General features: G+C 45.8%; 1 protein-coding gene across 5 annotated transcripts in view; it reads right to left on the bottom strand.

The window, feature by feature from the left end:
- Positions 1-18,360, bottom strand: part of TSC2 (TSC complex subunit 2) — a 38,156-nt gene that overhangs the window by 7,735 nt on the left and 12,061 nt on the right. Inside the window, exons 17-35 of one of the 5 annotated variants that reach the window (XM_071760894.1) lie at positions 18,165-18,271; positions 17,426-17,579; positions 16,639-16,761; positions 16,132-16,266; positions 15,373-15,562; positions 14,471-14,564; positions 14,060-14,162; positions 13,702-13,796; positions 11,091-11,219; positions 9,270-9,434; positions 8,525-8,677; positions 8,254-8,366; positions 7,670-7,891; positions 6,720-6,935; positions 5,024-5,092; positions 2,715-2,875; positions 1,929-2,437; positions 1,022-1,097; positions 70-156 (exon numbers count right to left, since the gene is read on the bottom strand). In XM_071760894.1, coding sequence (XP_071616995.1) covers positions 70-156; positions 1,022-1,097; positions 1,929-2,437; positions 2,715-2,875; positions 5,024-5,092; positions 6,720-6,935; positions 7,670-7,891; positions 8,254-8,366; positions 8,525-8,677; positions 9,270-9,434; positions 11,091-11,219; positions 13,702-13,796; positions 14,060-14,162; positions 14,471-14,564; positions 15,373-15,562; positions 16,132-16,266; positions 16,639-16,761; positions 17,426-17,579; positions 18,165-18,271 — 2,901 coding nt within the window. Of the gene's footprint in view, positions 1-69; positions 157-1,021; positions 1,098-1,928; positions 2,438-2,714; positions 2,876-5,023; positions 5,093-6,719; positions 6,936-7,669; positions 7,892-8,253; positions 8,367-8,524; positions 8,678-9,269; positions 9,435-11,090; positions 11,223-13,701; positions 13,797-14,059; positions 14,163-14,470; positions 14,565-15,372; positions 15,563-16,131; positions 16,267-16,638; positions 16,762-17,425; positions 17,580-18,164; positions 18,272-18,360 lie in introns of all 5 variants that reach the window. The other 4 variants (XM_071760893.1, XM_071760896.1, XM_071760895.1 and 1 more) reach the window with 4 other exon arrangements.

Below are 18,360 nucleotides of genomic sequence, written 5' to 3' on the forward strand. Positions count from 1 at the left end.
TGCCATCTGGAGATGGCTTTCTGCTGAGACGGAAGCATCCAGGGGCTGGGGGAGCTGCACACAACTCACCTGCCCTTCTCCAACGTAGAGCACTGCGATCTTGTGCGTGTCGTAGGAGGGGATTTGGTCCAGGAGCTGCACTGACCTTTCAAATGTCTGCAACCAAAACAAGTCCTTAAAACCCTCACACACCCCCTGGCCCTCCCTAACACCCCCCTGGCCCTCCCTAACCCCCCCAGCACAATGTCAGCACAGATCCCTGACCTTCCCCCCGTCCTCCCTGATGCCCCTGCCCTGCTCTGCCCTGCCAGGCACCTGCAGCCCCAGGCAGGGAGCAGTGCTCTGTGGCATCTGTCACTGCCACCTCCTGGGGTTTGTCCTTCAGGTGAGAGTGATGTGACAAACTGCACAAGTCACTTGCCATGACAAATTACAGTTCAGCTCCAGGCATGACAAATTATCATGTCTCTTGCTCTGAAGAATGCTTTTAGCACAAGGCATCACCTGAGCTCCCTCCTGCCTGGCCTCCTGAACCCAAAGCAAGGGGATGCTGAGAGGAGGAGGTCTGTGGGGCCTCATTCCAGCACCATTTCTCCAGGAAGGTTGTGATTTATTTCTTATACAACCACATAAATCTTCCTGGCTGTTCCTAATAACAGGGAGGGCTGACAGGTTTCTCTAGTGGTCACTTAATGCTCAGCTTTCATCCCAGCCTTCTCCTACCTAAAAAAACCCAAACTCCACAAATCATCCTGCCTTCTGGCTGGGATTCTGAAACAGCAGCAGCAAAAACCTCCCAATTATTTCCAATTCAATCCAGGGCCATAAAGCAGGAGACACCAGGACTGGGGTACAGAAAATCCCCCATTTGTACCACTGTGGGCAGGAAACACCTTCAAACTGCACCATCTGAGCTGGACAGGCACTGTGTCAGTTATGTTAAACAGAAATAATGAGGTTGGAATAATTAGCTATAGGAATTAAAAAAAAAAAATAATAAATTAAGAAGTTGCTTGCCTACCTCATTTGGCAACAAAAGGGGTTTGTTGTTTTCATCACCAAAGAATGGGGAGTGGTACAACTGCAAAAACACAAAGCTGAGAGAGAGAGGAGGGAAAAGAAAAGTCCTGTTACCATGAAAATGAAGTCAGTTCTGACTTGTTGTATGCAAGAACATTATGTACAGAGGGAAAAGGGGAGCAATTAGAATGCCAACAGAGTATCATTCATCTTTTAGAGACACTTCAGGTGCCTGGAGTACCTGCAGTGTGTAATAGAGCCCTGGCACACACCACAATGGTTCTGTCAAACAGCAGCAGCTCCACAAATTCCCCCTTCCAAAGGCAATCACTGCCTGGGGTGGAGGAGGAGGAACACACTCCTGCCTCTCAGCTCTGGGGGGTATTTCTCTGCTAGCAGGGATTTGACAGCCCTGTGCATTTTCCCTGACCTCAGTAAAATGAAGATTGTCACACAGTGCAATTTGGGGTAATTACCAATACCCACAGTTCAAAAAGCAACTGTTCTAATCCCTTCTTCTCCTTCTTAGTATTCTTTCACATTATGTTCCCTGAACTGCAAGACAAGCAATTCACTCTTTCCACACCCAGCTCAGCTCTGCCTGCCCTGCCTTCACCCTACACATGTATCTGCACCCAGATTAAGAACATAAAGGAACCATTTATCTTTTATTTTTTTTTTTTTTCACCATTTAAGAGACTTGTTTCCCAGATCACAGTTCATGTGGTGGCAGTGGGTCCAACAAGCCTGCATTAGCTCCTGAAAACCCAGCTCCTGAAGCCTCCCTTTGGAGCAGACAGTGCTGTGTGGGTCCCACCAAAGCAGCAGAGCCCTCTGACCCGACCCAGCCAGGGCTGCAGCAGTTCTGAGCTCAGCACTTCTGGCTACAGCCAAACCCCTCCACCCACCTGGGGTTTATTCCAGGAACTTTCTCAGCATTGGAAGCTGCTGTCCTGCTCTTGAAGGCATCTCTCTCAATCCTTTTGCCCCTCCTGGAAGGGGCAGAGTCAGAGATGGTGTATCCTCTGGGACGGTGCCCGGAGGGGGAGCGAGGGGAGGTGACAGAACCAGAACCAGTGCCATCCAGCCCACTGGAACCAGTCCCTCTGCTCTCCTCCCCTTTGCCCAGCCAACTGCCCAGCCCTTCCCCTTCCAGGTTTCCAGACTGGGACTTGGATTTCACTTCTGTGCTCAGCCTCCTGGTTATTTCTCTGCCGTTTGCATCCTTGAGGACCTCCTGCAGCGTCTGTAGCTCGGGGGAAGAACTGGACTTGCTGAGGGGTTGGGATGGTTGGAAGGAAAGGTCCTCCAGGGTCTGGCCCTCCTCTGAGGGCAGGACTCTCCCGATGGGAATTCCACCCTCCACCAGGTCTTCTGACTTGAGGGACTTTTCTTCTTGGCTGGATGTTGAGGAGGACTGAAAAGAGGGAGAAACAAAGATGAACAAAGTTTTCCTTTGTGTCAGGAAGGCTCCAGGCACTTCCAGGGAAAGATGAGCAGGAAGGTGCCAAGCACAAAGCAAGGACCCTGCAGAAAATGGGGACTCAGTCCCTCCCAAGCCATCCAAACCCTCATGGTGCATTTTGGCAGCACCAGTGATCTCCTTCAGAGGGTGCCAAGAGGGACCCAGCTGAGCACAGCCCATTCTCCCTCACCTCTGGGGAGCAGAAAGGCTTCAGCTTGGTTTTTCTTACCCTGCTGTAGGACTCCTGGAGTTTCCCAAACCTCTCCTCGCTCAGGACATGTTCAGAACACGAATTCTCATTGTCCTCACTCTCTGGAGACTCAGCTGGGGACTCAGTTTCCTTCAGCTCCATCTCAGAGGGGCTCCCTTCCTCCAGCACCACAGCTGATTCTACCGAGACACAAGGCAGAAGGACTGAAGCCTGGAGAGAGCCTCAGCCTGGTCCCCATCCTCTCTCCTCTGAAGTACCAGCCTTTTCCCTATGGGATTTCAGTGGAAGGCCACATTCAATCAGTGCTCTTTGATTTCCTGTCCTGTCAGACTTGCTCCTGGTTCCCCCTTTTGTAGAGAATTGCTGCTCACCTTACCCTGACAGCAAAAGGGCTGTGGCTGCTTTGGTCACAATTAGTGGAGTTGTTTCCAATCATTGCTGATGAACAAACAGGGGACAGGATGAGGAAATGGGACCTTGTACATCAATGCTTGGGTACCAGGACAGACAGGGACTACAGAGATGTAAGGAAGTACAAGACTAGCACTAAAAGTTCCTCATTATCCAGGCAGTGAAGACACCAGTTCTAGGCAAGCGTGCAAAAAAATAAGTTGGTTTTTTGGTTATTTTTTTTTTCCTTGTATGGAAATGCAATCAATCCTCTTGTGCCTTGCAAGGGCCTAGGAGGGGATGAGAGATCAGACCAGGAGCCACTTAACTTGCAGTGTGAGTGTTTTCCTGGGATGCCTCAGCAAAAGCCAAACAATTCATCCCCAGACAGGTAAAAGGAGAAGAGAGGAAGAGCCCAGCAGGGCTGGGAAACCTGGAGGTGGCCTCTGGGCACATCACTGGAGAATGAAAACCACTGACAAGAAAGCTCCTTGGAAGCCCCCCATGGTGTGGAGGAGCTGAGGGCAGCACTGAGCCCTGGGATGGGGCTGAGCAAAAGTTCCCCTCTTGGCCTGGTTTTTGTGTCCTGAGGAAAAGGCTGGAGAACAGGAGGCTTCCCCATTATGCACACAAGGGACTGGAAGACCAATCTGAAAGGCCAAGATTTGTTTTCCAAAGTACAGTAAATAAATCAGCGCACACACACAAAAATTAAATAAAAAAAAATTTAAAAATTAGGCAAAATTAAAAAAAAAAACAAAACAAAAAAATCACAAAAGCAGCTTTTCCTGGATTGATTTCAGCTCGCGGGATCAAAGTTATTTCAAAGAAGCAATTAAGGGTTAGCATTGCACATACCTTTTTTATAAACAAACCAAAAAAAATCAATACCAAACCAAACCAAAAGAACCCAAACCAACGTGCTGATCTGGTTAGCTGTCCAAGCCAGAACACACCTGCACACATCCAGAGTTTCCAAACCTCCCAAACCCACTGCTGTGACTGCTGCTGGTTCCAAACCATTGAGCACTCACTAGCTGTGCTTTCAGTAGGAACAGAATAATAGAAACAGAGAGGAGAACTACAGAAAAATATTTTCCTGCAGCATCTTTGTGTTGCTGCAAGAGGTCTGGGCCAACACCAAGCAGGAGCTGAGAACTCCCTGCTGCTCTGCAGAGAAGTTTCCAGGGAAGGGAAGGAGGCAGAGGGACATTCCAAGCCTCTCACAAAAATCACAGAGCACTGCAGATTATCAAAGCAAGGCCAGTGGGGTGCTCAGGTTTTGCAATTTGATCCCTGCTTCTTTTAATTACAAAGTCAATTTTACTGAAGTGGAGAGGGATTTTTGCACCACGGCGCAGCCTCCAAAAAGCCAGAATTTGGTAGGTTTCCCCCTGAAACACATTTAAATTTTTTTTTAAACCAGCATCCATTGTAACATCAAAATCTCAGACACGTGTCAGCTCCTTTTTTTCTTTTCTGTGTCCAATTCTGAGGGGTTCCAGTGGGCTGAGCAGCATGGGACCTCCCTTCAGAGCAGCTTGTCCTGTGGCAGCCTCAAGTGAGAGCCTCTCCCACAAAGCCAATTGTAAAATGAAGCTGCAAATAAATCAGGCAATTAATCCAAGCCACTCAGACCTGTTGCCAGGTCACTGAAGACTCTGCCTCGTGACTCACAGCCCACCCCAGCTCGAATCAAAAGTTGTTTTAGGGAAATTGCCTGAGCTTGCAAATGTTGGATCTGGCTTGGACTTCTTCATGCTAGTCAAGATCCCATTTGTTGAGTGTAATGAGACTGGGCACAGACAGGAGACATGGAAGGGGAAAATGAAGGATGAGGGATACATTTTCTATGAATCAGAGGTGTTCCTCTATGGCAATACTTTTTTTTTCTTTTTTTTTTTTTTTTTTTTTCCCTTAAAGATATATAAATATACCTGCCCAGGATATGCTCCTGTGCAACTTCCCTTGACAACTGGACTGGTACATGGAAGAGAAAGAGGCCACTGCAAAGGGAAATCAAGTGAGCAGCTACATCAAAAGGAAGGAGAGACTACGTGAAGAAAAAAAAAAAAAATTAAAAAAAAAATTAAAAAGCACAGAGTTTAAAATGTAACCAAGAGCTTCTTTAAAAATAAATAAACAAATTAAAACAAACAAAGGAAAGAACAAAGCTGGGACAAGCTCACTAGATGCCAAGGGGATACTTTAAGGGTACAGGGTCTCAACATGGATAAGGAAGAATAAAAACATTCAAACAGTGCAGACTGGAACTGCTCTCTGTGCAGAATGCATCTCTGGGAGGTTCAGGAAGAGGTAATTCCTCAGTGATACCCCAGCACCCACAGGAAACCAGCCTGAGCTCTTCCTCAGCTACACACTCTTGGCAAGAGATCTATTCTAAACCCACAGATGAGTCTGAGGAGTAGAAATATGGATAAAACCTCAGAGATTTACCCTCTACAGAGGAAGAACAACACACATGTCACAGTTTGACAGCAAAACTCCTTCCAAACATTCATTTCCCAGCCAGCAACTCTGCTGTACAAGTTTGGTTACCAAGAATGTGGCCAAAATGATCTCCTCAGCCTGGCACAGGAGTGGCACTCAGGTGGGTGATTCTTTGCCCTCAGCAGTTAGCACAAACACATAGGAGTTTTCATTAAATATAAAAAAATATTTTAAAAAATAAGATTTTTTTTTTCCTGAAAAGGTGATAGTTGGATTTTGACTTTAATTTTGTGCTTCCACCTTCTGAATTCCTGAAATCATCTCCTGCCCTGTTTAAAACACACCTGAAAACTTACATTTTAACCAGATTTCCAAACAATCCATGCCAGAGATGCCACCTCCCCAGAGGAGCCTTGAATGCTGGCAGCTGCTGCTCAGTTTTGGGGATGCCAGCAGTGCCCAGAGCCTCAGGATGAGAGGCTGCTGTTAAGATTTCTGAGCAAGGGCTCAATAAAAGCTTTAAATTGCTCAGTTGTTGGCCAACACCAACAGCTCTTCCAGAAGTGAACCAGGGCTGAATTAAGTACAGTGAAAAGCCCTGGCCACTGTGTTCAAAGAAACTCAAGTGGTTCAGCTGCACCAGCTGAAGGCTAAATGGTCATTTTAAGAGGTGCATAAACCTGCAGCCCAAAGGATTTGCATTCTGCTGTACAAGAGAGTGGAGCTCACTGGCAAGGCTTGTCCTGGGCCCTCTTCCCAGGAACCTCACACCCTCAGTGCCCACCACAAGCTCCCACACTGAAGACAAATGGAAATGGGAACGCTGCATGGGAAGGTCCATCCACATCTGGGATGCCCAGATCAGCCCCAAACAAGTGGAAGGGGGAAAAGATCCATGACTGTGTTCATTTTCATTTGGGAAAGCAGCATGAAACACACTGGTCCTCCAAAGCAGCTCCATCACTCCTGTCTTCTTTGAGACAGGGAACTACTTTTCTGATGGAACAGAAGCAAAGGAGGAAGGGATTTTTTTCCCTGAAAATTTCTAGGGACAAGAGCAGATTCCTCTCCTCATTGCTATGCTGTTCCTCATGACTTGACTGCTCTAGAAGGCCTGCAGTAACTTCAACAGAGTTAACCAGGCTGGAGCCAGCCATGCTGGATCTGCTTCCCACCTCTCACCTGTGTTGGAACGCTGGAGAAGGGATGGTTTGGCTGTCCCAGTGGCCAAGCTGGAGGAGGGGACAGAGAGGGATTTATACAAAGCTGTTTCCCTGTGTTCTTTAAAACGTTCTGCAGCCATGAGTGCATTAGAGAGCTCCTGCAGGGGCATGTTGTTAATATCTGAAGAAAATGGACTGAGGGGGTTCTCCAGACTCATTAGCCAGCTTGTGTTACCTGGGAAGAGAAAATCAGAGTATTAAGTACACCCAGCTCCAGGAGGTTTCCAACTCATGTTGCAAAAAAAAAAAAAAAAAGCACAGATTGGTTGGGATTTTGCAAGTAAAGATCAGGATGGACCAAGTTCTCAGTTCTGACATCTGGCAGCATCACTTGATTAATTTCCTGTTCTCAGTAAGCAGCTCCCAGTGCTCTGTACTTCACCCCAAGCTCTTCAAACCCCACTGCTGCTAACTCATTACTACAGCAGATTGCCAGAACACTCAGGTATTTTAATTAATGATGCCAAGTCAGTTATTTTCTCAAGAAGCAACTTTCAGCAGAAACAGACAGTTCCCTGTTCATATTGTATAACATGCCATCACTTTTGACCTTGAACATATCATTACTCCTTCCCCATGCAGACACAACTGTGCAGCTGCTCTAGCTCTAAGCCTCATTCATCTCAAATCCAGCTAAAACAGCACAGATTTTCAAAAAAGACCACAGAGCACACACAGAGCAGTGTAAAAATGGGAAAAGCAAAGTAGAGATGATGTTATCTGGCTCTGTTCCGTAACACTTAATGTACAAATCCAAGTCCTTGCTTCAATCTTTTCACAGGTCTCTTGTAGACATGAGACATTAAAGAGTGATTTCAAACACTCAGTTATCAGATGCAGCAGTTTCCAGAGGCTGTGGGCCATTTGCAAGTGGATATGGAATATTTTAGGAAGCTGAGGTGCAGGTACCTGTGGGTCTGCGCACCAGGATTTCTGCCCAGCCCTGGGTCAGCAGTGGGACATAGGAAGCCAGGTTTGCTTTTTCTTTCTGCAGAGGTGTCTGGGGAGCAGCATTAGTCTTCTCTGATCGAGATGCAGGAGCAGGAGGACTCTGTGTCCCTTGGGAAGTTGAGCCACTGGGGAAATGGGAGGCTGAGCTGTCCAAGGCACCGACACGTAAGGCATGGCCACCTAGCAAGGCAGACACAGAGCAGAGGGGAGAACCATGCTTAGTGAGCACTAAAACACCTCAGAATAGGTCTTTTGAGCTCCTCTAGCAGCTGTGTTTTCACTACTGAGAACCTAAGAGAACTTCACCTTGGATGTGCCTCCTATCAGCCAGGAGGAGAGACAAACACTGGGGATTCTCCCTGCAAGTGCTCAGCACTTGAGCAACCACCAAAGCTTTCCTGCCAAACAGGAGCAGGAGCACTCCTGAGGCCCCAAACACCAGGTCCAGAGTCTCAGATCACTTCAGACACAGGTCCACTCAGACACTTAAACCTGTGACATGGACCCAGAAACAGCAGGAAAGCTCCAGGAGAGGAATTTACCAGACATGGATCGGACTCTGTTGCGAGAACTTCTGCAAACCTGCTGCCCAGCCTGGGATTCCAGTTTTGCTGGAGCTTCTTTAGTTTGTCTCACTTGCAAAACAGGGTCTGAGCTGTGAGGAAAAAGAAAAAAAGCAAAAAAACCAAAAGATATTGATGACATTGAGAGAGGAATCAGTCATGCTGGACAGATAAGACATAAGTGGAAAACCTAAAGACAGCAACAGTGGCTTCAGTGGCCTCATAAGGTGGAAATAGGAGCAAAATTTACCTTGATTCTGTGCTGCTTTGGAACTCCCCAGAGTCTAAGCCAAGCAGGGACCTTGTCCCTGTTCCAACACTTGTAGTGATGGTCACCAGCTTGTTACCCACCAGCCAGGTCTTTGTCCTTCCTCCAGCCAACAGAAACTCACCCACAGGAGACCTAGGAAGACATTTGGGATAAAAGCAGCTCTCAGGCTGCAGAGTACAGAGCTCAGAGGTGGTTTATTTCACGTAATGTAGGAGCAACTGCTTGTTCTCCTTCTTTACACAGCCCTTTAACATCCCCCTGGTCATCAACACCCACATTACCCACCAGGTAAGGGATGAGAGAAGTGCACAGGCAGCCCAGAGCAGCAGGGAATGAGCCTGGTCTGGGCTGTGCCTCCTCCTGGGAAAGGCTAACAGGAAAAGGAGAGATCCTCTGTTTGAAGCCAGCTGGTGACTCTGCTCTGGAGCAGAAAGTGCAGGTATCCAGCAAGAAGGTGGCACAAAGCACTGCTCAGACAGCAACACCCCAAAGACATCTCCTCGTAGACAGTTCAAAGCTGAGGGAAAGGCTGGCTGGCTCCAACAGCCTTCTCTCATCTCATCTACCTCAGATTTAGCCCAGCCAAGGTTTTATCTGTGAGGAAAAGCTTCAAAGTCTGGGCTTGCCAGGAGCTCAAATGTGTCAGAGTAATTTTCCACTAATAAAGTAAAATATGAAGCTCCAGCAAAACCATTGCTGCCGAGGTCACCAACTGCCTCCTTACCTCTTGGGCACTGCAGTGAAGTTTGAAAAGACATATCGAGCCATCATGTCCAGACAGGTCTCAGTCAGCTCCAGGTGGAGATTTTTTAGGTTGTCATCAGCCTGAGCCATTGAATTCTCATCTGCAGAGCCCAGGCTTGAGCTAGTGATGGATGTTTGTATCCGACTGGAAGAGAATGGTTATAACTGACAGATCCCACTGCACGACTCCTGTCCCTGTCACCCAAAAGACTGAGATGCACAACAACCTGCAGTCCATGCACGTGCCAGATCAGAGAAGTGGCCAAATGTTAAACCCAGGACAGAATCAGAATATTTTTGGATCAGCCTGGTGTTGTGCTTTGTAGACTCTCATTGCAGAAAGGGAAAGATTTCATGTCCATCAACTGACTGGGCCTGGCCAGTGCTCTCTGGTGTTGGTGGCCCATGGGCAAGTGCACCAAGCAAATAGTGAGTGGCAGCACAATGCTGAGTTTGCAGATCCACAGTGAGGGCAAGCATCCCATCACCTGCAGCCTCCCAGACAACATGTTGCCCATGAGCCATAAACTGGGGCATCCTGATCATCAGGTGGTTTGCTTTTTTCTCTGCTGCATCCTTCTCATACACTGGTTTCTTTTTTCCAAAAGCTGTGTCAAACCTCATTTAACTCGAAATAGAAAAAAAATTGCACTCTGAACAGGAAACTGGCACAAGAATAAAGGATGAGCCTGCCTTCAAATCACCCAGCTTAGCAATGCCATTTAAACCAATGGCAGTAACAAGCTGGACTGCAATATTTTAAAACAACAACTCCTTATGCTGTGGTCATGCAAACTAAACTGAGGTCCAGCCACATTTTTTATGATGTGACAACTTCCTTGGGTAATTATCTGAACTTTTAGTTGCTACCATTTACAGATAAATACAAGAGGAGAAAACAACCTAATATTTGGATATAAAAGAATGAAGTACCAGCATTGTATTCACAATTCAGTCACTTCAGTGTCTTTCCCCCAGATACCATAAAGTCAAAAATAAACACCTGGAAAATAAAGTTCCCCTGACAGCAAATTAAGGCACTAATCTTCAGGTTCAGATTTTAAACCAACACATCATAGACAGCAGTTCCACATTTGAGGGAAGTGATCCAGAAATGTGTTTTATAAAATAGCATAAAGGTTTCACCCTTCAAATGAGCAAATCAATGTTTGCAATCAGTCCTTCAGTGGCTGCAGGTGGGCTGAGCACACATCCCCATGTGGCATGGAACAACAACTCAGAGTTTTCAAGGCATCAAACTTCAGACCAGAATACTTCTGTCAGCTCCCTTTCCTCAAAGAGCAAACCTCAACCCAAGGCCAGGATTATTCCTGGGGGGTTGGGAGCAGGGCCTGTGTCTAAATCTGTAGAACATCCAAAGCCTCTCCTGGGTCAAGTCCCTGCTTGGAAGGCTGAACGTTTGCTGAGAACTCACTTGCACAGAATGCAACCTTTTTCCATTTTTTTTTTGGGTTTTTTTGGTGGGTTTTTTTTTTGTTTGTTTGTTTGTTTGTTTATTTCTCTCCCTCATCACCATCTTGACTTTGAAAACAGCAATTTTGGTTGCTAGAGCACCAGAGAACAGGACAAAACAACCAGACCCAAAGCAACAGCCGGCGCCGGGAAGCCGCGGGGTACCCGTGACACTTCCTGACTGTGCCTAAGGCCAGTTTTTGATGGCACAAGGAAGTCATGCAAGCATCCCACATGCAAATCCACCCTGCTGCCACCCACCCTTGCAGAAAAAAACTTCCAAGTGCCAAGCTGCATCTTGGATTCTCCCCATTTAAAGTGCCTCTACCTGCGGACCACATGTTCAGACACACTGATGCTGCGGGATCGGAAGGCATCAACTGCAGAGGATTCTTTCAGCTCTTTCACTGGAGGAGAGTTATTCAAGCCTTGCTTTGCATTTTTGGCTAGTCTTAAACTACTAGGTGGAGAAGCACCAAGCCCCAAAAGAGGTCACAGGAAGGGAGGAAATCATTGTAGGGATGTAGGTTGAAAAGTCACAGGTCAATATTGGGGGTTCCCGGAGGGTGATGTAAAAATCAAACCAATGGCAAAAAAAAGGGAAAACAAAAAAAAATTAAAACGTACAAACAAGCAGAGCTGGAAGCATTAAAAAGACAAACCACATTTTGAAAACAAGGTTTTTAAACAAATGAAATTAGTACAAGTTAAAACAAAACAAAAAAACTGACTGAAATGAGAGTTGGAATACTGTTAAGCAAAGGCAAGAGCACCCGAATGCTGACTTGGCACAGATTTCTCACCTCTGAGAAGTTCTGTGCAGTTCCACCACCTCTTGTGGTGCCCTAACTCACCTCTTCAGCACAGCTTGACCCCTGACTACTCCCTAAAATGCTTCACCAGTCCCAGGGAGCAGCACATCTTTCTAAGAGACCCCGAGATACTTCAGCCACCTCTGTGCCCAAATCTGAATCACAGAACACCCTGGGCCAGGCAGAGGTGTCCCTCAGCTTGAGATGCTGGCACAGACTCAGCCCAGCTGCACAAGACTGATCCTTCTCCCCCTGCACAAATGGAAGGACAAGAAGACAAAAGTCCCCCTGGCTCCTGCTGACTGGTTGCTGCTTTTCTGTGACCTTATTTTGGGGGGCTCGGGGCAGCTCCCTGGACTTGCAGCTGGAGCAGAAAGGAAGAGCAGCCTTGAGGCTTCTCCAGGTGCCAACCACATGTGGGAGATGACAGCAATTAACATCTAAGAGGCACTTGGAGTAACTACAGCTGAGATCCATGCCTGCCTCACTGCCAGCCTGATCAGAAGAGCTGGCCCCTTCACATCCCCATGTATTAAATGCAGATACTAATTTAACCCTTCTGCTTCCTTCTAAGCATCATTTATTTGCTATCCTCCCTTCAGTGAATTATTACACTTCAGATGGCCACCTGGAGGGACCAAAATTTGTGTGTTCTCCTCCCCACAACCTCTGGCAGATCCCTTTTGGCCCCAGCTGGAGATGTGACTGCAGAGGGCACAGATAATCCAAGATAATCCCCTACACTGAGACCACACCATGCAGCAGCCTCAGGAACTGCTGGCATCCCCTGAACACCCAAGCACCTCCACTAGGGCACAGAAATGTGTATTTTGGGGCTTAAGCAGTGAAAAGCAAGCACACAAGCTTCTCAAGCAAGGAAACAGATATCTGCTTGAAGCTATTTCCTCTCTCACTGGGCCAGAATCCAAGGCCAGGCAGCCTGGGAGGCAGTGGCATCCTGCCACTCTGCTGGCTTAGCTGCTGCATGGGTACAGCCCACACTCCTTAGCTGAGACTTCTGCAGAAAATGATCCAGCAGCATTAGCAAAAGCCTTTAAATACAGTAGTATTCCAACCTGGTAAAATTTAACAGGTTTTTGGGGGGAAGAATTAAAAAAAAAATTTAAAAAAAGATTAAAAAAAAAAGATTAGTTGAAATTCTAATTTGAGAAATGAGTGTCAAGAGGTTTCTCTTCCAGGTTTTCAAATGAAGGAGGAGGAGATGGGAGAGATGAAACACAAAACAGGGTTTATAGCTGTAGCAGTAGGGCAGGGATGGTGTTTCTTCATTGCAAGATACTCATGGAGCCTTGCAGGTAAAGTAGAGGCACTTTCCCCAGAGCTCAAATGCCACTGCACTGCACAATCACACTGAATGAAGCAAGTGAAGTGAACCAGTTTAGGTACCCCCTGCAGGTAGAGAAACCCTGAATGCCTTCCAAGGAAGATTCTGGCAAACTTTATTTTGAAAGACTGTTGGCAGGATACGTTCTGACTTGTAAAGACATTAGGCTGTGCTTAAAACTGATGTAGTGGCACCAAGATTCAAAAAAAGAAAAGGATCAGGAGATCCAGATAGAGAGGAGGCAGCTCTGCCACCCTGAGACATGGCAGGGAGCACTATGGAAAAACACAGCTTTGGCTCTCTCAGTGTCTACAGGTTGCTGATCACAGCAGTTTCACTGGAGAGTATTTAAATAGTCATGGCAGATCAGTTATCAAAAGGAATTAATAATAGCAATATGAGCAGTGGGTTCTATTACTTCTGGCACTACCCTTCTCTGTTACTTCTGGTAATACTGTACTGACACATATCAACCTGAAAGAACTGTTGGTTTTCAAAAATTCATGACAAAAAGCCTCACACCTCATTATTCCAAAGGGTTCAAAACCAGTCAGAGATGCTCTCACTATTAGTGTCAGGCTGGCAGCTTGGTTCAGCTCCAGCTTCTTACCAACCTCAGTTTGTCCTTCACCAATCCCCTGACCTAAAGAGGTTTACTTTGCTTGCTTAAATGCAGCCAGATTTTGGATAACCAGACCCAGCCTCCTTCAGAAAAACACAGGGAAGGGTGTGAGCAATAGAAAAAGGAACACAAGGCCCTGCTGGAATCCAATATAATTTACCTTTTTGGCCTCTCATTCAGGCTTGTGCTGCGAGCCCTGAAACTGTCCTTCTCAGGAGTGTCATCAAAGGAAAGGAGGACATTGGAACGCAAGCCCTGGGGTTGAGACCAACAGGGAACAGTTTAGTGGCTGAGAAAGGCACCTGAAAGGCAGCAAACACGGGCTGCAAGCAAGAGGTCCCAGGAAGTTTTGAAAAAGATGCTGACAAGGAAAGCCAAATTTTTTGGAAAGCAGAATTTTTTTTTTCTAGCTTCAAACAGAACATTTAAATTGCTCAAAGTGGTCTTTAAATCATCATTTTTTATTATGTACTTTATTATGTTTCTTATTTTATTATGTATTGAGGAGGATCCTTTACCTTTGTGATGAAGGGGACAAAGTCCTTTCGGAAGGGCAGGCGGCAGCGGATGAACCACATGGCAATCACGTGGTGGGCCAGGCAAACAATGTACTGGTTAAACCTGAAACAGCAGAAAGATCTCCCCTGAGTTTAATGCTGCATGATGATGCCATTCCAGAACTGAAGGACATTTCAATCTGTGTAACAGAAATGTTCCTTTGCCTATGGCAAGTATAAAGAAAAAAAACCTCCAAAAATCCGATCGACAAAAAGCAGGTATTTATGATGTGGCTACATCCCTTCTTCAGAAAAAGCCTGGGGATACCAGAATGAGCAACATCCTGTCATAACTTTGAGCCCAGTACTACAAAAATCCCACATTCACTTAATTTAACAGATGGGGGAAAAGCACATTTGCTCTGAACTTACTTGGAAGGGTTTGTGTATGGCAGGGAGATGGCAAAGACGCTGGCGTACTGCTCTGCTGCAAAGTTTCTGTAGAGGTGAGGCAGCCTTGCTAAAGCTGGAACAGATCAAGAAAACCACCACAGGTGAGGTCTGAACACAAACTACTCACTATCACAATGCAGTTTAATTTGAATGGTTTTGTTTTCAATAAATCATCAGCTGACAGGGGAGTTAACAGGCACTTCATGCTATTTCGGTGATAAGAAGCGAGGTGGGGAAAGCTGCTTCATATTTCCCATCACTGCATGGCTAAACAAGGCATGTCTCTTTCTTCAGTGTGTGCAGTAGAAAAAAACAGTTACAAAAACCACCTGACAAAATATTTCTGTCTTGGGGATGGGCAAAGGCATCACCAAGAACCCCTTCCAACATCCTCCATTTGACGAGCAGCAAAATCAAAACCTTCAGTGCAAACATCCTGTTGTAAGAGCTTTTTTCTTCATGATACAGTGAAAATAGGAGGAACATGGAACAATTACTAAGTTTCAGCATCTCTTTACTGGAAAAATAAATAGAATTTACTTGCATTACCTAAATACAGTTCTTACATAATTTATGAAATATGGTATGAGGTACACAGGACAAGAGTGCAACAATAAAACATTACACTGGTTTGTTGATTCAAATAAAAAAATTGATAAAATTTTAGCAGGGAAATTGCTTGGAAATACAGTATAAAATTGCTTTATTTTTTACATTAAAGCAAAGGTAATTTAACTACATCCTTAAACTACATCTTGGGGATGTGCAAAGGCATCACCAAGAACCCCTTCCAGCGCCCTCCGCTTGACGAGCGGCAAAACCAAAACCTTCAGTGCAAACATTTTATAGCTCTAGAAGAGCAGAAGAACTTGGCAACTTACTTGAAAGAAATTCTAAGAGAGGGATGGCCATGTTGGCTGTGGCAGAAATGTGGGTTAATTTGACTATCAGGACGGGAAGGGCCTTGATGATGATGTCAGGCATCTCCACACTGCAGACCGAGAGGGCCACAACGCACTGGTTGGCGCAGCGGTAAATCAGCCCGTGCTCCAGGCAGTACACAATCTCACGCTGGAAAAGTGAGCAAGGAAAAGAAGTCACAAGAAAAGGGAAAAGGAAAGCCTCTGCTGTACCATCTCCTGACCTCGGGCAGCATTTCAGAACAGCTTGCAAGGTTCCACTGCTGCGAGGCGTGGATGAGACACCACGCCGGGTGTTTTTTTTATCCGAAATGTGCTGAGGCAGAACCCTCAGTAATGCTGCATGACCCCCAGGCTAAGGGCTGGAAGGAGACTTGAATGGAGTGGATGGTTTTGAAGTTATCATTTAAGTTTCTGATTAAACAGAATTTTTATGTTTATCTTCTCCAGGAGAAGCTGAAGTCACCCAGTGACCTGCAAGGGTGGACAGGCATGGGTGGGGAGCAATGAATCCAACTGACCAGACAGCTACTGCTGCACAAAGGCAGCAAAGGTTTTTTCCATCCCATGACCTCACCCCAAATGCAGCAGATGCAGCTTCCTAAAGCAGAAAAGGGCAGCTTTACCTTGCACTTAAGTCTCCTAATCAGCTAAGAGAAATGCTCCACCCTACAAGCTCAGGCTCCATCCCTCCTACACCCTCTTGCTTTCCCCCCCTACCTGTTTAGCTTTGTCCAGATAATTATGGTAAGATATTAATGCTGTCAGGACTGGAACCACAGCCAGATGCAAATCAGTCCGAGAAAAGCCTTCTGGGGTACCATGGAGCCTGTCAGTAGTTTTTTTGTCTGTGAGCTGAAACATAACACACTAAGTTAGAAAAGCTCATGCCACACAATAGTCCCTAAAAGGCAGCAGACAGGCACTGCCCCCAGCTTGCTTTTCACACATATACATACATAAAGAACAAAGTTATTACATTATTACTTCTCTACCTAAAGCCTGACAAAAAGGGAAGGTGACAACCAGCATTAGAAAGATCATAAAAAAAAAAAAGAAGAAAAAACTCAAAACAGAAAAAACTCAAAACAGAAAAAACTCAAAACAGAAAAAACTCAAAACAGAAAAAACTCAAAACAGAAAAAAACACAGAAACCCCCCAACCAACTCTCAAGCAACCCAAGGAGCTGGTGATGCCCCATCCATCAGTAGGGTGCATGGCATTACCATGTAGCTCAGTGCAGAGGCCAGGAGGTCAATGTTACAAGGAGAGGTTAAAAACAGCACTTTATAACGGAGGGATTCGGGTAATTTGTTGAGGACCAACTTCAACACCTTCCAGTCTGTCTCCTGGAAAGGAAGAACAAGGTTGAAAATTTATGAACAATTTCAGTTCAGTTGGAAAGGAACACCAAGCAGGTTTCAGATAAGATGCCATTTCCTGGGCAGATGAATGTCTTACCAGAGTGGGTACATAAAAAGAAGCAGCCCTGAGCTGTCACAAGTGACTTTCTGTCTGTCACACAGCTCTAGGTGCAATATTGGCACCTCAGAATGGTAGGCAACTCACAGCCAGGCCCAGCTCTGCTCAAAAAGAGTTCAGTTCTCCCAACCACCAGCATAAATTAACATCCAGAGCAAGACAACCCTTCAACACATAACTATGTGCAATACAGCACTAAGGAACAATTTATAACTACTGAGAAAACTTATCATTTGATTATAATTTAAAAGCTTGCAGTAGGAGGGTTTCTTTTCATTTGAAATGCTCTTTCAGGAACAGGATGATCTGTTTGATTTGTGTTAAAAGCATTTTTTGGCTTGGCTGCCCTGAAGGGCTGCACTGGTGCTCCCACTGGTGGCTGTAAAGCTGAACAATTCCCAGATCCTGCCCAAGGAGGAGGATTTCTGCATTTTTTTCCAGACATTACAGATACTCTGGGCCAGAATCCTCTAGCCAGCTGGTTTAAGGTGACACCATGAAGGTGACAGCTGTCACCAAGAAGGGACATACTTGCTTCAAACACTGCAGGAGGACACTGAAGACCATGGAGTATGGGAGGTGCCCAACACGGACTGTGGAGTTCTGGGAGGGCACACTGGGACTGCCTGAAGGTGGGGAGAGGGTACCAGGAGGCTTCTTCTCAGAAGCCCTCTTCTCTGCTTCTCTGCAACATGGAAAGGGAGAAAAAAAGCCATGTTATTAAAAAAAAATCAAGATCAGAATAACTTATTCACGTGGCCTGCAGTGCTACACTGTTTGGCAGTTTGATGACTGAACAATATAAACTGCATTTTCAATTTAAAAACCCAGGGTTGCCCAATAGACAGACAGCAATGACTCAGTTTGGTCAGGTTAAGGATTTTTCTACCCAGGTTCCGTGCAAATTTACCAAGATATCTTTTGGGGTTTATTAAATAGAGAACTTCACACCAAGCTGGATCATTAAAACCAGTCAGATTTCAGTGTGAGAACTGATTCTAGGCAGAAAATGGCAAGCATTTTGGTGAAGTTTTGTTAGCAGGAACAGAAATTTCATATCTGAGGATTGAGAGCTCTGTAGGTAAGTGATTTATAAGAAAATTCACCAATGAGTTATTATTTGAGACAATCTTAGGCTGCAACTACAGACTTGTCCAGCAGCAGATTCATCAGGAGTTGGAAGAATTAGAAATTACTACTAATGGGCCATTAACCTCATGCAGAAACAGTTTGGAAAAACAGCTTTTGCTTAATGCAAGGAGAAACCTACACAAAATCACACAGACAGTAAGGGCTGAACCTCACTGCTCCATCCTTGTTGGAGAGGCCAAGGCGGTGCAGGGAGTCAGCTCGAAGCATCAGCAGGAAATCAAATACCTGGCACAGAGAAAACACTGGAATCACTCAAACTCCCCCACCTGCCTTCCCCCAAGGGATACTTTTGCAAAAAAAAAAAAAAAAGGGAT

The sequence above is a fragment of the Heliangelus exortis genome, chromosome 17 (assembly GCF_036169615.1).
Source record: "Heliangelus exortis chromosome 17, bHelExo1.hap1, whole genome shotgun sequence".
In the NCBI taxonomy this organism is placed as follows: domain Eukaryota; kingdom Metazoa; phylum Chordata; class Aves; order Apodiformes; family Trochilidae; genus Heliangelus; species Heliangelus exortis.